Here is a 13387-nt window from a genome sequence, read left to right on the forward strand (position 1 = left end):
CTAGGTCTCAGACAAGCCACCGCAGTATTAATAGTGTGAGGACGGGAGCTGTTTCTGGCCAGGAAGGTGACCCCCAACCTGGTTCTAAACCCCCCCTGCTGAAGTGCTGCGGTCACAGCTCTCCCCACAAAGAGGTTTGGTCCTTCTCTGCTGCAGGAGACCATGGTCCGGAAAGTGGCGATCATCGGCGCCGGCGTGAGCGGGCTGGCCTGCATCAAGTGCTGCCTGGATGAGGGGTTGGAGCCCACCTGCTTCGAGAGAGGTGACGACATCGGGGGGCTGTGGAAATTCACGGTAAGTGGAGAGCTCAGCAGCTGGGGGTGATACGCTCCCGTTTTGGAAGGGGGTTGCTCTTGGACCATCCCAGCTCTCACTCTTCTCTGCATAGGTAACTGCCAACAGGCAGCCTCAAACCTACGTCCTCTTGGAGCTTAGTGCAGGAGCCGCTACTTAAAGCCAGGTGGCTCAGGTGCCCCACCATGGACCAGTGAACCACTCCTAGTAGGTTACATATCCACCCTGTCTGGCACATCGGTAAAATCCCCTGTTAACTGTTTGCTCGCTTTCCAGCCCCAGGCCTCGTGGTGCTCAGAGTCACTGTACCAACCCCAGGCACCCATGAAAACAGGCCACAGACACTTGGGGTTGCTAGCAGGGGAAGCTGAGCACCACCCACTTTGATGTAAGCAAACAGGAGCTGCGGGTACTCTGCATGTCCCAGGAAAGTCCCTGCATGTTCATCACAAGAGGTTACCCAGCCACAGCCACCAGTTAGAGCAGCTGAATACGCCAGCCCCTGTGCAGGCTGGTTTTGAGATTTCACTGCTTCAGAGTTAAGGAGAGCTCTTAAAACTAAAGCCCACGCTGGGGCGGGCTTGGTCCTTTCAGGAGCAAGGCCGAGTGCACACTTTGGGCAGGGGGCCTGAGCCTGAGCCTGACCAACTCAACTCTTACGTGGTTCCTTTGGCAGGGAGTGGGTGGGGGCAGCTTCTGGCCAGATGGCGGGGCCGTGCGCTGTCCTTTCGAGACCAGGCCGTGCACTTGTTCTAGCTGCCCACCCTGCGCGTGCAGGGACTGAGTCTGCATCTGCTTTCCTGTGGTGCTGAAAGCTCTGCTCCTGGCTGGGTTGCTCCACTCAGAACCCTGCAGCATCCTTCCCCCACCACAGCGACCCTCCTGCCTGCATGTTCAGCAGGCTCACACAGGCTCTTACGATGGCTGCTGCAGGCTTTCGTTGAGTTCTGGCCTCTATAGGCACTGGAGCACCTTTTTCCTCTGTTGCAATTGCTGACTTTAAAGGAGCCCCAGCAGGGGAAGGGGTCTAGGCTCGGTCCAAGGCTACGTTATAAAGAGACGCAGCCTACAGGACCGAAGATGACACCAACTTGGCTCTTGCTGCTCTGCTCCTGCAACCTCATCCTCGGGGCAGCACAGATAAAGCTGTGACTCTGAGGGGAAACATTGTGAGGCAGGGCAGGCTAGCAAGAAGCCACACCTGCAGAGTTACAGCCCTTCCACAGAGGCCAGCTAACCCTAGGTACAGGGCTGGACTTTGCTGCCTCAGTCTCCCCATCTGTGAAATGGAATGCTGGCAGGGCTAATGCTTGCGTATTGCTGTGAAGACGTGCTGAGAGGGTCAACTCCCCTCCATCCCACCCCACGTGGAACCATGGAGAGAGTTTCCTCATGGAGATCCCTGCAAGCGATGGCCCTGCCGATAAAGCTTGCCGACTCTTTGCACTCCTCTGGCCTCCTTGTCTCTGCCAGAGGGCCTGCATTGCCCCCACCCTGCGAGGAACACCCGGCCCCTAATGCCGCAGGGAAGACAATGCAGGCTGGATCTCTCTTCCCTTTTCTGAGGGTTCTTTGTGGGGACAGTCGAGGGAGATGTGTCCTCCCCGCACCCATCTAGGCTCCTTCCCTCCCCAGCGCAGGCCTCAGACTCACAGGAAGGACCACCCCAAGCTGCCAGCCACACAGCACAACTGTAGGAAACACCTGGACAGGGAGCCCAACCCCTCCCCAGGGTGAGGTAGCCATGCAAGGCTGGAGCTGGGATATAGGTGTGCCAGGGGTCCCGGGGCCACAGGCTCAGAGTTCTGGAGCTGCTCCTGTAACGCGAGTCCCCTCGGGGTGCACTCTGAGTGGCCAGCCTCCCTGGCTTCTGTAGTCGTTTGCACCCGCAGACTTGAATGGGACAGCTGGGGAAACCCCCAAAGAGGCCAGGTGCCTCCCGCTTCCCAGTCAGCAGTGACTCCCAGCCAGAGTGTCAAACAGGGATGCAACGTAGAACAGTTCTCGTTGGCACACAAACTAGAGACATTCAGCAAAGTCCATCGCGGGGGAGACCCAGAGCCCAGAACCCTGAGGCTCCGTCCTGCCGAGACCCAACCAATTCCTTTCCAGCAGCCCACCTTCCATCGTATCCTGGTACCCCTCCTCCAGCTTTTGTCTCTTTCGTTTGGGCTGACATGCCACAGCTCCACTGTAGTTCATCATCAGCATCAGCATCAGCATCAGCTCCTGCTTCTTGCCTTGTCCATGTAAATGCTGGACAGAGAATCCCGGGTGAGCTGCAAATTGCGTCTTCATAGCTGACCCGTTAGCGGGTGAATCGCCACGACATCGCAGTGAGTCTTTGAGCCACCTCCTGTGAGGACGTTTATACTGTTTTGTTAATTACTGTCACTGTTGTTCCCTGTAGGAGCAAGCAGAGGAAGGCAGAGCCAGCATTTACCGCTCTGTGTTCACCAACTCCTGCAAAGAAATGATGTGTTTCCCTGACTTTCCTTTCCCTGATGATTTTCCAAATTATATGCACAATTCAAAGCTCCAAGAGTACATCAGGATGTATGCCAAGCACTTTGCTCTTGTAAAATACATAAAGTTCAAGGTAAGACAGAGCTGCAAAGGCCAGTATATGGAGGGCTGGAGCCATGGCTTTACCTACTTTCTGTCCCCTACTTCCTGTCTCCCAGGGAAGGAGTAACCCACTCCCAGCCCCTCATTCCTCTGAGGACAGAGGCTGTAGAAGGGAGTTCTATCCTTGCTGGCCTCCTTACCTGGGCACAATCAGGCCTTGGCTGGCTAATTCTGAGTAACCAACAAATGTCACAATCTGTTTGTCGGTAATTCACCAAAATGGCAAATAGGTCGCAGTGCACATCTCAAAACCGCCCCCGAGTCTGTCTTTTACCTACACAATGCTTTGGTAGTTGTGTACTTGACAGGCAATGCCCAGGGATTACGTAGGAGTTAAGCCTTCCTCCTGTTCATAAAATAAGGGTTTCCGTCATCCATTCAAAACTATCCCATGTGGCTTATGAGACATCACACAGTGAGAACAGTGAAATGGGAATAGGAAGGAACGGGTCCCTCGAAGTCCATCCACAGGCTGAAATTTGCTTGAAGTATTAATGGAATGAGTTTTCACAACAAACACACTTGTGAAAATCCAGGTCTGCTACTGGGAAAATCATACAATCAAAAAGGCTACGTTTGTCCAGCTCTAATTCTGGAGAAATGGTCTGAGGTAAATAGGATGAAGTTTAATAAGGACAAATGCAAAGTATTCCACTTAGGAAGGAACAAAGTTTCATAAGTACAGAATGGGAAGTAACTGTCTAGTATGACCTACTGCAGAAAGAGGTCAAGGGGCCATAGGGGACCACAAACTAAATATGAGTCAACAGTGTGATACTGTTGTGAAAAAAAGCAAACATGGTTCTGTGCTGCATTAACAGGAGTGCTGTGAGCAAGACACGAGAAGTCATTCTTCTGCTCTACTCTGCGTTGATTAGGCCTCAGCTGGAGTATTGTGTCCAGTTTTAGGCACCACATTTCAAGAAAGATGTGGAGAAATTGGAGAAGGTCCAGAGAGGAGCAGCAAGAATGATTAACCGTCTAGGGAACATGAGCTATGAGGGAAGATTGAAAGAATTAGGCTTGTTTCATTTAGAAAAGAGAGGACATGATAGCAGTTTACAAATACCTGAAAGAGCGTTGCAAGGAGACGAGAGAAAAAATATTCTCTTTGGCCTCTGAGGATAGGAGAAGCTGCTGTGGATTAAACTGCAGCAAGGGAAGTTTAGGTTGGGCATTAGGAAAGAATTCCTAACTGTCAGGGTGGTTAAACACTGGAATAAATTACCTCGGTAGCTTGTAGAATCTTCATCACTGGAGATACAAGAGCAGGTTAGATAGACATCTATCAGGGATGGTCTAAATGGTGCTTGGTCCTGCCAAGAGGGCAGGGGACTGGACTCGGTGACCTCTACAGGTGCCTTCCAGTCCTAGTGTTCTATGTTTCCAAAACATCATCCAGCTTAAAGGAGGGCAGTTTTTATTTCTCTTTATTGAAATAGCACCTAGGAGTCCAGGAATGGACCATGACCCCAGTGTGGTAGGTGCTGTACAGAAAGGCAGTTCTTGCCCCCACTGCCTACCATCTCAGCATGGTACATCACTGAAAACAGGCTTCAATCATTGCAAGGTGTTACAAAACACTCAGAGAATGCTAGGGAGGAGAATGAAAACAATTCACCATGTTGTTTTGGAGTTTAAAGCCTGCTCAGTTGCTCTGATATGTGCTCCAGAGTGACAAATTGCCCCAGATTTCATAGTGCACGAAACAGCTGGCTCCAGCAGCCAGTCCGATCTCCCGGCTGCGCCCACCTGCTGCTCACCAGCTATTTCCCCTTTTGCTGGACAGGTGCTGCCACCCGCACCTCCCACCTACCTCCCACCCCCATCATCAGGTCAGCCACGCTGCCTTGTTCCCATCTCCCACAACTTCTGCCCCAGTGGCCCTAAAGCACATGAACACAGCCCCCTTCCATGTGGAAACCTGGGGGAGGTGGGTGGGTACAGGTTCAAAACTGGTAGGGATGGCCCAGAACACAGATGACGCTTACAAAGCTATTTGCCTGTAGAACAGTGTGCAGATGAAAGCAAAATGATGCACGTCTTTGTTTGTTTCTTCAAAGACTATGGTCAGCCATATAAAAAAATGCACCAATTTCTCCGTCACTGGCCAGTGGGATGTTGTTACAACACGGGACGGGAAGGAGGAGTCTGCTGTATTTGATGCCATTATGGTTTGTTCAGGGCATCACGTGTATCCGAATTTCCCAGTTGATAGCTTCCCAGGTGAGTTAGGGGTGCACAAAGCATGCATTCCAGTGAGGGTCGGGCTAAATGTTTTCATCAGCACACGGGGGCAGCCTGTAAACGGGAAAAAGAAATTCAAAACTTCACCAAACCGAAAAATGATTTTTTGCAAACCACGTAAGTTCAGTTTCCTCCAGGGTTCCCTCTAATTTTCTCCAGCTATGGGTGGAATAAATCTTGTTGTATGCACTGAGGATCGTGCAGATGTGCAAAACCAATAGAAACACATACTTGGCTAATCTGCTGGGTGGCATCTGACTCTCTCCCCAGCAGCCGCCCCAGTGCTCTGCTTATGGGGAACTCTGGTTTCCTCTCTCTTTCAGAAAGCTCAAATCAAAAATGCAGAAAACAGTGCGAAATGCTTTTAAAACTTCACACAAAAATACACTGTGTACGTAGAGTTGGAGCTGTGTCAGTCCCAAGGCATTAGAGCGACACGGTGGGGTGAGATCATTTGTTTTATTGGGCCAATTTCTGTTCTGAGAGAGACACGCTTCCGAGCCACACTGACCTGAAGAAGACCTCTGTGTGTCTCAAAAGGTTTTCTCTCTCACCAGTAGAAGTGGGTCCAGTAAAAGATATCGCCTCCCCCACGGGGGCTGCAAGAAGAAACGAGCATTTTTCAACTTGGTTAAATAATAGCTTTACAGACTTTCATAATAATGGTTTAGTTTGGAAGTGTAAGCAGCATTAAAAGTCACAACTGCACAGCCATCGAGTACAATGTTAGCAATTACCCAGCTTTTTGTTAAGAGGAACAGTATGCAAGGAGGCAGTCATCAGATAGCACTGTTTGGCTGGGTATTACCGAAGCACAGCATCAAACGCGTTATGACAGCGAGGAGAGGTGGTTTCTAGAGATTTTGTTCTGTCCTTTGTTCATGTTAACAATCCACGTCCTCTCAAATGATCAAGGCCTATTTTCAAATGCAGTATTTTTAGCTAAGTAAGTGTTCTCTAGTTTCTGGCTTGGGAGTCTCACTACAAAAGCCTGGCACGACATGCAGGGCCAGATTCTGCTCTCAGTTACCTGTGAAGAGTTCTGCTGCCTCTGTTTCATTAGCATAATTGGCTTCACAATGTGGCCATAGAGTCAGATGCCGGGGACAACGATGACATTTTGCATCTGTGCAGCACTGTCTGTCCAAGCCGCTCAAAAGTCTTTGCAAATGTCAGTGAATTCAGCACGCGGGATTTTACAGCTGGGAAGTCTGAATCCCAGAGGAGTAATGGGTCTGGCTTGCACAGCTGCCAAGACCCCCCTCTCCCTCCACGCCCCCTAATTCCACCAGCAGCCATTTCGCACTTCAAAAAGCAGCAAAATGAGACAAAGTGGAACAGCTGGAAACAGAACCCAACACTGCTGGCTCCTGGGTGCAGGCCTTAAACTGTTTCTGTTGCAAGAAGCCTCCCTCCTCCCCCCGTTGAATGACCAGATGCTAGGAGCCGTTTGCAGCATGTGTAGTTTGAACACTCCTTCTTGAGACATGAGCTAATCTGCCCTAGAGACCAGAGAATAAAGGCCAACCCACACCAGCGCACTAGAAGGGGACAAAATCTCTCCCCTTGTATCACCAGGTGAACTCCTTTTCCTTCCCGTTTTACCTCTCAGGGTTAAGCAAGTTTAAAGGGAGCTACTTCCACAGCAGGGAGTACAAGGACCCGGAAAAATTCAAGGGGAAGAGAGTGCTCGTGATTGGCCTGGGCAACTCCGGCTCGGACATCGCCGTCGAGCTCAGTCACACAGCCTCACAGGTGCGTTGCGTGGCGGCGGAACAAGGTTCGTGGCACAGAGTGAAATCAAGAGCAGGCCAAACGCAGGGCATCGTGGGTGTCGCTTCCCCAACATTGGGAGCTGGGGGAATGCAAAGAGGGCCTGATTTCCCACTGCTTTCTCCAGTTCCACCTCGATGCGAGCCCACTGAGGGGACTCTGAGGTGGGACTGCAGTGGTGAGTCAGACCTACTCCTGAGAGAGGCCTCTACTACCAGTCTGCTGTAGTTGCCTTCCAAGGGTGGTAATGGCCAAGCCCTGCTCTGGCCCTTCTATGTTTTCAGGTTTATCTCAGCTCCAGAAGCGGCTCCTGGGTGATGAGTCGCGTGTGGGACGAGGGCTACCCCTGGGATATGCTGGTTGTGACTCGCTTTAAAACGTTTCTCCGGGACATCCTTCCTACCTCCATCAGCAACTGGCTGTATGTGCGGCAGATGAACAGCTGGTTTAAGCACGAGAACTATGGCCTGATGCCTTTGAATGGGTAATTTTCTGCCCCTCTCCCTGCCAGGCCTGTGAGGAGGAAGGCCAAGCCGTGTTCAGCTTTGGCAAGGCAGCGCAGCGGTATCCAGGTTGCACCCTAATATTCGTAGCATCAATGTACTTTCTTCTCATCAGGTCACTGGTTTAGGGCAGGTTAACTTAAGGATAAGTGACTGACAGCTCATGCCTCAGGATCCAGGCAGATTACTTGTATAAACCTTCTGCCGGTAGCAGTCGGCAGCAGCCAGGGCCGAGTTCAATATCTAAGAGTTCCTTCTCATCCATCTCACTCAGAACCAGCTCGAGCCCCCACCCAGTAGCTTGGGAAATTCAGATACCCCTGGGCACCTCGGAGAGGCAATGCTTCCCCACTTGCAAGCACAGAGTCTGAGTGCAGAAAAGAAACTTTTCATGAAAGAGGCAGAGAAGTCACCTGGCATTAGCTTGGGAAAACACCAAACCCAGAGTTGAGAACCAACCCTCAAGTAACTGTCCCAGTTTGAATGGACTGAGCAGTGTCCATTGCCTCTCAAGCTCACCAATCCAATACCGTAAAGGTTGCATTCACGTACCCAAACTTTTTCTGTGCCCCCCTTCAAATGCCCCACTCACAGCTCTGTCTAGTCTGTGCAGACCCCAATGTACCCTTCTGATGACTTCCCTCATTGAGCTTGAACAATGCCACCTTTGTGCTGGTCCTGAGGTCCGCTTGCTCCTGCCAGCCAGCCTCCCTGCTGGCCACCTGGCCACCACATTGTGGGTTTGGCTCGAGGCAAAACCCTCTGATTTCAGCTGTCAGTAGGTTCAGCTGCCACACTGTGATCTTAGCTCTCAATCTTGGTATCTCCCTTAGGTGGATTCTCACACCAAAGAATACAGACTCCAGCATCCAGCTGTTAGTTCTATCTTTGAACAGTGGGGGAGAAGGACTAGTCAAACCAGGCTTCTGACTACAGAGCCAAGGCTCAGTTTGGCCAAAGGCTCCCAGCCAGCCGGTTCAACCAGTAACCCCACTCCCCCACCTCAGAGTGCTCAGGTGAGGGGAGCCCTGTGCAATCCACACAGCTACGATGACCGCCCTATGCCCCCACAACAACTTTAAGCATTGGTGAGATTCCCCGATTCTTACACTAAGATTTGCATAAACTGTGACATGACAACATATTGTTACCATAGATGAAACCCCTTTGCTTCATCTGCTACCCATCAGGCTCTGTTTCATAGAATCATAGAAGAGTAGGACTGGAAGGGACCTTGAGAGGCCATCGAGTCCAGCCCCCCTGCCCCCACGGCAGGACCAAGCACTTTCTAGACCATCCCTGAAAGCCATCTATCTAACCTCTTCTTAAATGTCTCCAGTGATGGAGATTCTACCACCTCCCTTGGCAATTCATTCCAGTGTTTGATCACCCTGACAGGTAGGAACTTCTTCCTAATGTCCAACCTGAACCTCCCCTGCTGCAATTTAAGTCCATTGCCTCTTCTTCTATCCTCAGAGGCAAGGAAGAACAAGTTCCCTCCCTCTGCCTTATGACACCCTTTTAGATACCTGAAAACTGCTATCATGTCACCCCTCAATCTTCTCTTTTCCAAACTAAACAAGCCCAATTCTTTCAGCCTTTCTTCATAGGTCATGTTCTCTAGATCTTACGCTTCTTCCAGGCCCCCCTCCCACCTCGCCCCAGGTCCCGGTGGCTGTCGGTGTCATGGGGCAAAGGCAGATGTAAGGAATGTGTCAGCAAGAGCTCAACCCCGCTGAAGGACTTTAAGGAATGTATCCTTGAGAGATCACTTGCATGAAAATGCAACGGTGTGCATATGTAATGTCTTAGCCTCCTTTTCCTGATGATTGCTTAGCTTCGTCAGGAGGCAGGCATCACTTTATATGACAGGCCTCTTGTTCTTTACTTTATTACTAGGACCAGCCGTAAGGAGCCAGTCTTCAACGATGACCTCCCAAGCTGTATCACGCGGGGAACCGTGGTGGTGAAACCCAATGTGAAGGAATTCACAGAAACCTCTGCTGTATTTCAGGATGGGACCGTGCAGGAAAATGTTGATTTTGTCATCTTTGCAACAGGCTACAGCTACTCCTACCCTTTCATGGAAGACGACACCATCATCAAATGCCGAGACAACGAGGTCACCTTGTACAAGGGCATCCTTCCTCCTCGGCTGGAGAAGCCAACCCTGGCAGTCATTGGTCTGGTCCAGTCGCTTGGTGCAATTATTCCAACATCAGATCTCCAAGCTCGCTGGGCAATAAGAGTGTTTAAGGGTGGGTGAAGGTAAATTAGATGGAAGGGGGGAATCCTCCCAGGAGAGCTTGCCTGTGGGAACTAGCATGGCTATGCAACTGATAGTTTCTTTGCAGATTCAAGCTAGGAATGTGGCACAAAAAGAGAAGCAGGTGTACATTTGTGCATCTCATGAGATTTACTTGGCCTTCTCAGCCCAGAAGTTGTAGCTCAGTGGCTCATAGGGACCCGGCTGGTTTAATGGAGTGAATGAACAAGGGGCTGGAAGAATGTGTTATTAGTTAAGAGACAGTATAAACTAGTGACCTGATCGGTGTTCTTTTCTAGGGTTATGTAAGCTTCCCCCAGTGAAGGACATGATGGAAGATATTGATGAAAAAATGGGGAAAAAGTTCAAATGGTACGTACAAGGTGCAGTTCTCAAGCGCACATGAAAAAGGCTACTACGGCCTGTCTTTTCTGTATCAGCTCCACATAAAGTTACGGTCAGATCTGTGTTAATACATAAGCTTGGTCAGATGCCATTGTGACATCTTGCTACCCAGTAAACAATTTGCTTTCTCCAAGCAGCCACTCTTTTAAACTCCTACCCCCGTGCACATCCCCAGTATGGGATATCACATGCTGTCTGCATACTCAAGGCTCCTCAGCCTGGGAACTAGGGGTCTTCTGGATTTGGTCCACTGAACAAATATGACAGGGGAAACTTCTGCAGCACCAGGCTCAGGATCATTAAAACCTCTGTGGTCTGCTGAAAAAGCACTCAGCACCCCTGTTTCCAGTTGTTCTGCACCTCCTTCACCTTGCTGAGTGTATAGCTGCGCCCAGAATGGTGGAGAATCTTGTTCACAGCCCTTGTTAAAGCATTTCCCTTTACTTTGGCGGCTAGGTAGACATCTGGTGAAAAACCTTCTGTTGGCAAATGTGGCTCTGTCACACGTCAAATCTTGGGTGGGAGTGGATCCTCTCTGACCATTGGAAATCAACCTCGTTGGAATGGGACTTCCTGAGATTTCAGTTTGGAAATCAACTTTGCTTTTTGTTTGGAAATGTATTTAGTTTTGCTGTGTTACGTTTTCAATTGTTGACCTTTTTCCGTTATTTTATAAATGGCAGCAGAAAACAAAATAGCATCAAAATCAAAACACAACTTTGACCTGAAGCTAAAAACCCCTCCTTTTACAGCAGATTTGGAAAATGGCTATGTTGGCCCAATTCAGAATGAATTGTTTTGTTCTAAATTATGCAGTTCCCCGGAAAATGGAAATTTACTTCCAAACCAGCTGGGTTAGGTCTGTTAGGGGACAGACTGTTATTACAGCCATCTTCTCACCAATGTATTAGGTCATGAGCTTTTGTGGGTAAGGCCCATGATTGTTCCCCACTTAGCTGAATTCGGCTTTTCCCCAGATGACAGAGCTAAAACACAATTTGGACTCTAAATTGCCTCTACATTTTCACTGCTCGGATGCTGAACCCCCACCCCCTGTAGTAGGCCAGGTATGCTGGCTGCTTTAGTGACACCTGCAGCAGAGGATAAGAACAGGATACCTTTTCATCCCTGGAGCAGAGCCCACCAGCTCTCTGAGGAGGCTCTCCAGTGGGGAGAAACCTGCCCTGGAGTTATCTATGCTGCACATCGTCTGTTGACAGATACAAGACTTCACTCTCCTGCAGGGTCTGACTGGCCCTTTTCGGACGTAATCCATTCCCAGCCCAATAGCAGGTGTCAAAGCCCAGGACATCACCCCTTCTGAACTGGCCTCAGAGGCAGCTCCCTGGCCCTGCAGCCCTTGCTCAGCAAAAGTCCCCCTGAGGCCAGTGAGAAGGAAGATTGCGGTGAGTTCAATGTGTTTGCTGCAGTATTTCTGTGCAGTAACAGGGTCCTACATCAGTAGCTACTCCCTGGTGTCTCTATGTCTCTTCTACAGAAGTTTGGAGTTAACCACGTGTCCATTAACCAAAGCTTTTTTTTTTTTTTTCCCTACATCTTTCTTGCACCCTGTCATCACCAAGGTAATTCTGCCTTCTCCCCTCCCTCTGTAGGTACGGGCAGAGCAACACCTTGCAGACAGATTATATTTCCTACATGGATGAACTTGCCTCTGCTATAGGCGTGAAGCCCAATTTTCTGCTGCTTCTCCTGATGGATCCCAGGCTGGCCCTGGAAGTGTTCTTTGGCCCATGCAGTCCATACCAGTTTCGTCTGACAGGACCAGGGAAGTGGGATGGAGCCAGAAGTGCCATCCTGACCCAGTGGAACCGGACGCTGAGGGCGACACGGACCCGAGTCGTACCTGGTTTTCAACAGCACTTCCCCTTCTGGAGTTTGCTTAGCGTGTTTGTCCTTCCTTTTCTCCTGCTTGCTGCTTTTCTGAGCTTTAACTAAGCCACCATTGTAAGGCTCTCACAGTGAAATTAACAAGTCCAAAGAAAAATTGTTCCTGAGAGAGGAGAGGAGAGAATGCTACCACTTCATAGCCTCTCTGACCTCCCACGGGTGCAGATAGATAGACAGATAGATGGATAGATAAGCTACACCTGTATGTGTGAGCCCAGTGGGCCAGATCCTCGGCTGTGTAAACTAACATTGCTCCATACTCCTCCATGCTAGTTTGGCATTTGGTGTAAATTAGCATTAACTGATTTGTGCTGGTCTGTTTTTATCGTAGGAAATAAATAAGATGTTCTCTCCATATGTTCTGTAGCCCCGAGGCTGCCTTATCTTGAGTATTCAATAGCATGATAACTAGAACTGGTTAAAAGTGACCATTATTTTTCCACAGGACTTTTTTTTTTAATTGGTTTTATTGTTTTAAGTTTCCCCAATGAAACTTTTGGTCTCTTGTGGAAACACTGAAAGTGAACATTCTTCAGTCTTCAAAGCAACTCAAAATGTGTTTAGTTTTCAGTAAACCTTTGGGTTTTAAAACCCAGCAGCAGTGTTTTGTGAGAACCTGTTCTGCAGACTTGGGTGGGACAGGGGTGTGAGCTGCCTTCCCCTCACCAACCAGCCATCAATTACAAATTAAAAAAGAACAAAAAATGATTTCAACCAAATTGCTACTTGTGTGTGTCTTGGGTTTGATCTGTAAAGGAGGGGCTGCTGGCCTCGGGCCGGGGCTCTGCAGCCTTTAAGACACCATATAAGCACCAAATAACATTATTATCCTGTATTTCCTGCTTGTGGCAGAATGCCATGGGCACAGCCTCCTTCCCGGGCACAGCAGAGGAAGGTTTAAGCCAAAGCAGCTTGTCCATGTGTGGAATCCATTCACTGCATCTGTTCTCCCTTCCCTTCCCTTCCCTTCCCACCTGAGCTAATCACTACGGAATCTTTCCCAGCCCGCTCTCCATCACCCATGTCAGGGTTTTGGGTTTTTAAGTGAATGACCATATTCAAATAGAAATGTGTAGGCACCTTCCCCTGGTTCTTTCCCAAATGGGCAACCACGCGCTACTTGTCTCTCCTGGGGGGGGTGGAGGGGGGTTCTTCACAGTATTGTGTCAAGTGAGGGACTTGGGTGCTGATTGGTGGGGTCGGCTCTAGAGAAAGAGGATGTTGAGTTGTACCTAAGAAGCTGAGCTGTGTCTGGCCACTGAGTTTCCTATCAGAAAGGTAACTACCTTGTCCCAGGAAACCCTTCTCCTCTGCCGCAGATTTCACCGATAAGCGGAGGGGAGGCACTGATAGGAGATCTCCA

At 49.7% G+C, this 13387-nt stretch overlaps 1 protein-coding gene across 1 annotated transcript; it reads left to right on the plus strand.

Annotated features, from left to right (window-relative positions):
• Positions 1–162: 162 nt before the first annotated feature.
• On the plus strand, positions 163–12678 carry LOC142017979 (flavin-containing monooxygenase 3-like). Its single transcript, XM_075003352.1, has 8 exons — positions 163–294; positions 2705–2893; positions 4986–5148; positions 6782–6924; positions 7227–7426; positions 9345–9703; positions 10011–10083; positions 11730–12678. Exons 1-8 carry the CDS (start codon positions 163–165, stop codon positions 12070–12072), a joined length of 1602 nt encoding a protein of 533 aa, XP_074859453.1. The 3' UTR covers positions 12073–12678.
• The last annotated feature ends 709 nt before the right edge of the window (positions 12679–13387 follow it).

This window comes from Carettochelys insculpta, chromosome 9 (assembly GCF_033958435.1).
Source record: "Carettochelys insculpta isolate YL-2023 chromosome 9, ASM3395843v1, whole genome shotgun sequence".
Classification (NCBI taxonomy): domain Eukaryota; kingdom Metazoa; phylum Chordata; order Testudines; family Carettochelyidae; genus Carettochelys; species Carettochelys insculpta.